At 38.1% G+C, this 9881-nt stretch overlaps 1 protein-coding gene across 1 annotated transcript in view; it reads right to left on the minus strand.

Annotated features, from left to right (window-relative positions):
- Positions 1-9881, minus strand: part of AMN1 (antagonist of mitotic exit network 1 homolog (S. cerevisiae)) — a 62106-nt gene that overhangs the window by 25740 nt on the left and 26485 nt on the right. Inside the window, exons 3-4 of the mRNA XM_006874752.1 lie at positions 2893-3037; positions 109-326 (exon numbers count right to left, since the gene is read on the minus strand). Of these exons, the coding sequence (XP_006874814.1) occupies positions 109-326; positions 2893-3037 (363 nt within the window). The remainder of the gene's footprint in view (positions 1-108; positions 327-2892; positions 3038-9881) is intronic.

Raw genomic sequence — 9881 nt, forward strand, 5'->3', positions numbered from 1 at the left:
CCACCCCTGCGGAGAGCAGGAACTCCCTGCAAACAATAAATTATGTCATGGAAATACATTGAGCAAACACACACAGTCTACATGTTTCAAGTCTATATTTATATTTACCTGAGTAGCTGAAAAGTCAACACACTGCAAATATAGGCAGTTTTCTCCTAATGCATGTAAGGATACATCAGTAATACTTAAGCAGCCACCCAAATCAATGATCTTCAGCATCCGACAATTGAGTGCAAGAGCAAGGACTCCTTCATCAGTGATATTGCAGCATCTTTTCAGAAAAGCTTCATGTAGATATAAACAAGATGAAGCCACAGCTTTTATTCCTGGAGGAAAACATAATTGCATATTGATGAGATATGTATGTATATATATGAAAAAAATGTCACTGTTTACCGTTTTAGAGATCACCAGTACTAATTTATCCAATTGTATATATATATAATAGCCTTTTCAAAGTAGCCCATCTGTGAGGATGGACTGATTTTCCCTTGATGCTGTCATTATTCAAAGCACTTCTGGGATGTTTCATGAATTCTCTATACAACCTGTGGTATATTCTTTATGGAAAATCTATTTAGGGTTAGATTCACTTTTGAGAAATAGGAATCAAATTAGATAAATAGAGGATGACTCCCTGTTGGTTAAACAAAAGTTTTAAAGTAATAAAGTAAATTTCTATGTTACTCTAAAGGGAAATAAAAGTAAAATTGCATGTTTTAAGCAATGGTCTTTATGCTTATCCTTAGGAATTATACCTATACCTCTGTATCCTCCTTTTCCTATGTGACTCTGTCCTTGGATTTCATTTCTATCACCACACTCCTCTGCTGACCTGGACCAATCTTACATTTTTACTGAGGGTCAAGAAAAGAAAATTCCTTGAATCTAATTAAACTGATATAAATGCACACGGGAGACTGGAACATCACAATGTGTTCCATAAATAAAAGGGTACTTTAGGATTTCTGGGCCCTTTATTCATGAACTAACATTGCAGTATTGTTAAAAGATATCTTTATGGTAAAATACACTAAAGGGGGAAGTAGGTTATTTTATTGTTTTCTTTATCTTAAATACAGAATTTAAGGAAGAACTGCTATTTTATTCACCAGAGTCAAGCCTGGAAGTTCTTTTTAGTGAGTCATTTCTTATCTAAACATTTAAAAAAATTACTCCTCTTTGCAATATTATGAATATCCTAATTTGCTAACCTGAGTCCTGGTGTGGTATTGTGGGTTAATGTGCCAGACCACAAAGCCATTTGAGCTGCAAGGTCGGCAGTTTAAGCTCCTCTGAAACCCTATATAGGGTTGCTAAGGGTTGGAACTGACATGATGGCACTTAACAACAACAACAAAAACTTGCTAACCAAGATAACTGTAAAATACAACTACCCACCCAAATTTTCAGAAACCCAGTAAGTTAGCTAGAGGGACAACAGTTTATGTTTTTTTAAAAAAATTGGTAAACATTTACTATACCATTTAATAGTGACAATAAAAAATTTTGTTTACTAGTAGAGTGCCTAGTAAGTTCAATCTGCATCAAAAAAGCCTTGATTGAAAGTAGGTACTGGTCATTTTTTTGTTCCACTATGGAGTCCTGGTGTGGCGCTGTGGGTTAATATGCTGGACTGCAAAGTGGATTTGAACCACAAGATTGGCAGTTCAAGCTTATCAGCCACTCCTCAGAAACCCTATACAGGGTCCCTATGGGTTGGAACTGACTCAATGGCATTTAACAACAACAATGCTAAGAAAAATAAACAAGGATGGATACCTCTATATTTTAAATATGTTTAAAATAAAATGTAGTGATTTGCCCAATTTATTTCTTAAATTTGATCAACACTGGTGATAAAAAAAATTATGCAAGAATCCTAATTCGGATGTTTTATCATAGTCTAGGAGTCCTGATGTGGCACCGAAGGTTAATGTGCAAGGTTGATTTGAACTGAAAGGTTGGTGGTTCAAGCTCACCAGCCACTCATTAGAAATACTATGCAGGGTCGCTATGAGTAGGAACTGCCTTGATGGTACTTAACAACAACAACATCTTAGTCTAAGTATTTGTATTGATAAATATAATTTCTATTTCTTTCACATTTCATATTTCTTTTGACATATTTTCCCCTTCTTTGCTCCAAAATTATACTGGATTGGTGAATAATAATCTGTCACTTTCTTCAGCATACATACTATGAGGTTAATGTTATGGGCCAATTTGGCTAAGCTATGATTTTTAGTAGTTTGACACTGGACTGGGTCCTTCTATAATGTAACATGACATGATATAACATAACATAACATAACATAACGTAATCACTTTCCATGATACGATCTGAAGTGATTAACCAATCAGTTAAAAGAAGAGTTTCCCTGAGGGTATAGCCTGCCTCTAGGATATAAGTGGATGTTCTGGCAAAGTTCTCTTTCTCTGTCCACCCTGCATTTTTCTAGTTGTCTAGCCTCTGGTTCTTGGAATGTACACCTGCAGAAGTCTCTGGTCTGCTGCCTGACTTGCAAATTTGTAATTGTCCAATCCCTGCAACCCTGTGAACTAGCAGAAGCCTGCAGCCTGTTGCCTGACTCATGGACTTGGGACTTGATTGTTGTTGTTGGTAAGCACCTGGAGTCGGTTCCGACCCATAGCGACCCTGTACAGGGTTTCCGAGGAAGTAAATATTTACGAGAGCAGAAAGCCTCATCTTTCTCCTGATGAATTGCTGGTAGTTTTGAACTGCTGACCCTGAGGTTAGTGCCCGATTTGTAACCACTAGGCTACCAGAGCTCCCACAATTGCATGAATTGTTTCCTTGAAGTAACTCTCACTTTGTAGATGCATATATATGTTTTTGCTTTGCTAGAAAACCCAGACAAAAACACATACCTTCTGAAGTTATAGAAATTCTGTCTTCTTTTGAAGAATTTAAATTTAATTTCTTCAGTTTTCTGCAGTTACATAGTTGTAAGAGAGCAGTATCTGAAATATCGCAGCTTTGTAGATCTAGAGTTTGAACTTCAGGATGTAAAATCTGTAACAAACACATGCTTTTGAAAAATTAGATTTTTCTGTAAATATAAATGTTTATTAAAATTGAATGTTTCCTTTTCATAACAGGCTTTGAGACAAATGACTGATGAAATATAAAAATGTATTTGTGTAGAGACAGATACACAAAGCTGAATATAACCAAACCAGTCTCCAGTTGGAGGTACAGCTTCCAATGCCTCCAAATTCCTAATTGTAACACACAGCAATGTGGAGACAGCTGGTGTCAAGTAATGACAGACCAGGCCTCAGAAGATAACCAAGGCAGTGGGTGTTTATATCCTTTCATCTTATTTATTCTATTTGAATGCTGAGCAAATCATCTGAGTAGCTGGATTAAATGAAGAACATGGCATCAGAATTGGAGGAAGTCTCATAACAACCTGCTATACTATATAAATGAAACACCTGGCTTGCTGGAAGCCAAGAGGACTTGAAATACCAATGAAGATCAAAAACTACGGCCTTCAGTATGGATTACATCTCAATGGAAAGAAAATGAAAACCCTCACAATCAGTCCAATAAATACCATCATGATAAATGGAGAAAACATTGAAGTTGTCATAGATTAATTTTGTTTGGGTCCATGATCAATGTTCATGGAAGCAGCAGTCAAGAAATCAAATGACATATTGCATCAGGGAAATCTTCTGCAAAAGCCCTCTTGAAAGTGTTAAAGAGCAAAGATTTTCCTTTGCACACTAAGGTGTCTCTGACCCAAACCATGGTATTTTCAATTGCCTGATAAGCATGTGAAAGTTGGACAATGAATAAGGAAAACCATGGAAGAATCAATGCATTTGAATTATGGTGTTCACAAAGAATGGACTACCACAAGAACAAATACATCTGTTTTAGAAGAAGTACAACTGGATTGTTCCTTAGAAGCAACGATGACAAGACTCTGTCTCTTGTATTTTTGACACGTTGCTAAGAGAGACCAATTCCTGGAGAAGGACATCATGCTTGGAGAGGAAGATCCCCAATGAGATGGACTGATGTTGGCAATAGCAATACAACAACATAACTGAAACATATTAACAATTGTGAGGATGGTGCAGGACTGGGCAGTGTTTTGTCCTGTTGTTCAAAGTGCTACTATGAGTTGGAACTGACTTAATGGTACCTAACAACAATAACAGTACAAACAAATTCAGTATTATTGTTTACTTGAGACCCAAAACCAGCAGATCTATTTCCAGTTTAGATCGTTTTTTATCTTTATTCCTGGGAGTATTTTTCTTTTCTTTTTTTTTTTTCCAAAATAGAAATAGAGCTATTTTTCTGAATATAAAAGTAATGTATTGTTATAAAACATTCAGACCACATAGAAAATTTAAATAATGATACTAATTATTGGGTACTTGCCAGGGAGGGTACTAAATGCATTATATGCACTATGTCATTTAATTATTTCATTCTCTTAGCAATGAAGGAAAATTCACAAGCAAAAATAACTCAGCGCATAAAAGCATATGGATCAAATAAATCATCAACACCACAAAAAGGAGCACAACCAAATGGCAGTAGTATACTCACACCTGAAAAAAAAAAGGCTTAAAAATAACAGTCAAGAAACAAGAGAGTGGTAGAATGGACAAGAAACATGACCCATCAATAAGCTGCCTAGAAGGGACACAACTAAGATACAAAGCTCAAAATAAGGTTAAAATCAAAGGCTGGAAACTCTATACAGGATCCCTAAGAGTCAGAACCAAGTCAATGGCACACGACCACCACAATCACTAGAAAAATGAAGGATTCTGTCTTGGAAGAAGTAAAGCCTTTTAAATGAAGATGGTGAGACTTTCTTTTCAGACATGTTATCTGGACAGCCCAATCCCTACAGGTGGATATCATGCTTGGTAGAGGGTCCCTGTAAAAGAGGAAGAACCTCAACAAGATGGACTGACACAGTGTCCATGACAATGACCTCAAACAATGCAACAATTATGAGGATGGTGTGGGACTGGGCAGAGATTTTTTTGTTGTTCATAGGGTCACTATGAGTTGGAATGACTCAATAGCATCTAACAACAACATGAAGAAGTATACTCCAATAATTATGAAAACCTAGCAGAAATGGACATTTCTTTATACCTACTTGAAATAATATAGATGGGTATAGAAAATCTGAACACTAACAACAAAAAATGAAATTGAACAGGTTATAAAAAATTTCCAACAAAATGGCCCAGACAGATTCCCTGAATTATGCCACCATTCAAATAATTCCACTAGAACTGTTCCAGAACATAGAAAATCACTCTATGAAGTAATCATAATCCTGATACCAAAGCCAGGCAAAGACACTACTAAGAAAGAAAATTATAGACAGGTTACAGAAGGTTACAACAAAAATGTTTCATTTGTGATTGGTTGACATTTACAGAGGTCAGAAGAGGGCGAGAACAAGACTATCAAAAAGTATGCGGCTTTGTAAGGACTCACGCAGAGGTTAAAAAAACATTTATTTTTTTGAGGAGGTACAAAGCAGGTATTTCCTGAGAATCGGCTGACCACTAAATTCATCTGCTTAACACCTGTACTAGTTGAATTATTAGTTAGGGTTTTTTTTTGTGTGTGTGTGTTTTTTAGCATCAACAATTTATCATTATAAGCTAATTTTCTAAAAACTTTTTGGACAAGCAGAGTAGGGTGGACAAAATTGCATTTTCTGAAGAACTGTTTGCTTCTAGGTTAAAGGCACAGTGGAAACTTTACAGAAATGAGAGCTGCATTGTATGACAGAGTTGCATTTAAAAATTCAAAATAGAGTACATTTGGTTCACAAGTTAGTTAGAGGCCTTATTTCTGTCAAAATACATTTTTAATACTTCTTATCAGTTCTAAACATTTTAGAATTATGCTTTGACATTATGAACCAATAGAACTAAGAGTGATTTTCCTGCAAGTTAATAAAGTAAATAATATAGTAAATACAAAAAGTATGAACCCTCTCTTTCATTCAAGAAAGAAAACAACTCATTTCCCATTGCTTCTGACAATAGTATCTCAACATCAGGCGACTTCCCACACATTAGCTCAATTTCCTATTTTGGAAGACTCAAGTTCCTACTATTGACCAGCTGTCTTTTCAGTTTCACACTCACATGATCCCATTTCCCAGGCAATACATAAGCAACAAGTAGTCTTTAAAAACCCTCTGTGAATAGTTACTTTTTTTTAAATCAACTTCTCCCCAATTTTATAGTTAAGAGAACTTAAGAGCAAAGTTAGAAAAATGACAGACCTAGGATATAAATTCAGGTTGAGGAGGGAGAACAAACAAGATGGTGGATCGGGTAGAAGTGCAGTGAGGATCTCCGTCAGCAACAACACAGAACACCGGACCAAGCAGGTTCAGGGATGGTCTCGGAACTCTGAACCACATATAAAGAAATATTTAGAAAGTTGGAAGGCTTACAGCCAGTGGAATTTGTAGCAGAAGCAAGAAATTCAGTGCTTCCTAATCCAAGGCGCTTAGCTGCTCCCGGAGTGGCCATCTTGGGCAAGACTGAACAGGGGAAGGACCAGAGCAGCCAAAGACGCCAACAGAACCACAGAGATAAAGGTGTGGACATTCTTTCTTTTTTCTGTATGTGTTAATTAGTCTCTTGTCTGCGCACCTCCATTCTGGTGACTAAAGGGGGTACCTGAGCGAGCTGACTCCCCACCCTCACCCCCGGGATCTTCTATTATGCATGCACACAGATCTCCTCAAAATTTAAAGGAACAGTTGCCACTTAAAACCAAATGACAGCGCATAACAACCACAGCTGTCCCTGAACTGTTTATCACTAGGAAAAAGGCCTGAACGGGGGTTGTGGAGTGGGACAGGCAGACTAAAAAGGAAACAGGCCGAAAAGTAAATCCTGAGTTATGTCATACAACCAACAGTGGCATACTGAAATTTCTCAGGTGGCTTTGAAGGCAAGAAGCTGAAAGAGGGCATTAAAATCATACTCATATTAGCATACAGATTTTTTTCCCCTCTTCACTCTTTTATGAGATTATAGACCACAGCATCCAATCTGTCTTTTTTTTGCTGTTGCTGATTTGTTTTTTGGCCCCTCTTTACCTTTAGGTGGCTCTTTCTCTCCATACATTACCTAGGAAGAGACAGCAATTGCTGTCATATAGTCAAGCTACAATCACACCATATAAAATCCCACAACCCAGACAAGAACCAATACCAGATGCCATATACCAGGTAGGCAACCAACACCTACAACAGTTACTCTGAGTCAAGTAATAAGAAAAGTAAAAAGGGAAGCCCATCTCCTGATCACATCTAGCTAGAGGCAATCAGAAAGCATAAAAAATACCAAAAATACACACTCATCTAAGGATTAAGGCCACAAATAACTATTGAGTATGCACAAGAAAAAGAAACAGATGACCATAACAGCACATGTCCAGAAATGAGATAAAGTGACTGAGAAAAATGAGCTGATGATAGACCTAAACTCCATACTGGAAGGAGGGGCATGCTTTGAAAATACCGGAGAAGGAAGTCAGAAAAATGATTATAAAATATATCAAAACACTTTACAATGGAGTTGAGAAAAATAAGGAAGAAGTCAGGAAAGCACTACAGGACGAATTAAACAAGATAGATACAGCATTGTAAATAATTCAAAACCTACAGAAAGAGGTCCAAATGATTAATAATAGGCTATCAGAAATGGACAATACACTGAAAGGGCAAAGGAGTCGAATTGAAGAGATGGAAGCCAGAACTAGTGAGCTAGAAGATGAATCTCTCAATATTACTAAGATAAAAAGCAAGCAGAAAAAAGGATAAAAAAGTCTGAAGAAGGTCTAAGATTCATGTTGGACAACATGAGGAGGAATAACTTAAGAATTATCAGCATTCCAGAACAGGAAGAACCACACAAGTCCACAGAGGAGATAGTTGAAGAGCTGCTGGAAAAAAAATTTCCTAACATCTTGAAAAGCTTAAAGATACGCATTCAAGAAGCTCAATGACCCCAGGATGTCTTTAGGATAGACCCTAAAAGACTATCACCAAGACATAATAATCAAGCTCTCTAAAATCAAAGATAAGGACAGAATCTTGAATGCAGCTAGGGAAAAAAGAAGTGTAACATATAAAGGCAAGCATATCAGATTAAGCTCGGATCTCTCAGCAGAAATCATGCAGGCAAGATGGCAATGGGGAGACATATATAAAACTCTTATAGAGAAAAAAAACAACTGCCACCCAAGAATCCTCTACCCAGCAAAGCTGTCAATAGATAGTGTAATCAAAATATTCCAGGATAAACAGAAGCTAAGGGATTGTGCCAAAGCCAAGCCTCTGATGAAAAACATCATAAAGAGAGTTCTGTGGACTGGGAACCAACAAAAACAGACAACAACCAGAGATTGACATACGTGGCAGCACCATCCAGAACTCAATTGACAAATGGAAGAATCGAGAACAGATTCTATAAGAACAAATTCAGAGGATCTGGGAGGTTAGTCTATGATCAAAACAATTACAATGTGAAAGAAGGTAAACACAGAGGGACAGAGATCAAGGTGGTGAGAAGGTCAGGTAGAATAAACTATCTTAAATGGAGGGAAAAGTTAATGGAATATAAGGTAACCACAACGGTTGAGGTGGGGAGTTTAGGGGGAGGGAAGTGAAGGTAAAGCACAGGATAGGGGGCAGACACATCATAGTTTGGGTGTTGGGGAGGGCAATACAAGAAGGAGGAGGGGGTGGAAGAACAAGGTAGATAGGGGAATACTGAGACAGGTTTGCATGGGCTAAATGGGACAGAGGTGAATAGTGATACATACTCAACCTTGGAATAACAGGGCTTTGTGATACAGGAATCTAGGCATAGTTTGAAGAGGAGAAATAAGATTAAGATGGTTGACTGTCTTATGAATACTGGTTTCCCTTGCCTACTATTGTAAAATAGACACTTGAGTGGGACAGAAAGGAATGTTGGGAAACATGATTACAGAAAGCTTGTAAGCCCCTTTTCAGCCTATAACTGACTGGAATACCTAAAAGGGGTTCTAGAAGTTGCCCAGTGAAATAGGCTTCTTGCAGAGCCTTTGCAGTGTATAGGACCTTAGGTGGAATCCCGAATCCCATCCAGAACCCTCAGAGCTAGGACATCCCCACTAGAAAGGACAAGCAGACCAGCCTGGAACAGCTACAGTGACAGAACATACATCTTCAAAGAAAGATCATCATGAAAAACCCAAAATAAAAATGGCAGTACAACTGGCTACTGAAAGAATAAGCAAGCTGTTCACCAGGAAGCCATCAAGGCAAGCAATCAAGTACCTTCAGGACAAACCCCCCTCTAAGACTGAAACTCACAGGGAACTCATGAGCAGGCATGTAAGCTTGCTGGTGACCACACTGGTCTACTGGTGAATGGAAAAGGGGGCAGGACAGTGATGAAGAAATGGGCTGAGTTCAACTACAGTCCATAGACTCCCATTGACCTGGAGATGCGAGAGAGAAGAGGAAGACCTGGTTGTTCTAAAGTGTGGTGAGACCTGGGGACACCTGAGATGATGGACCAGGACATAGCCACAAAGGGCTAGAACTGAGAGTGAAGCATCCAGCTGATATGAAGTGAGGGGAGATACACAAGAACATCGAAACTTGTAGATAGTACCCATTTGACCTAGCCTCAATGGCTTGATAATCAGAACTCAACTTGTTGTTTGTTGTTGTTAGGTGCCATTGAGTTGGTACCAACTCATAGCAACATTATGCACAGCAGAACAAAACAATGCCCTATCCTGGGCCAACCTCACTACTGTTGCCATGCTTGAGCCCATTGATGCTGCC

This window comes from Chrysochloris asiatica, unplaced genomic scaffold, assembly GCF_000296735.1.
Source record: "Chrysochloris asiatica unplaced genomic scaffold, ChrAsi1.0 scaffold00299, whole genome shotgun sequence".
Taxonomy (NCBI): Eukaryota; Metazoa; Chordata; class Mammalia; order Afrosoricida; family Chrysochloridae; genus Chrysochloris; species Chrysochloris asiatica.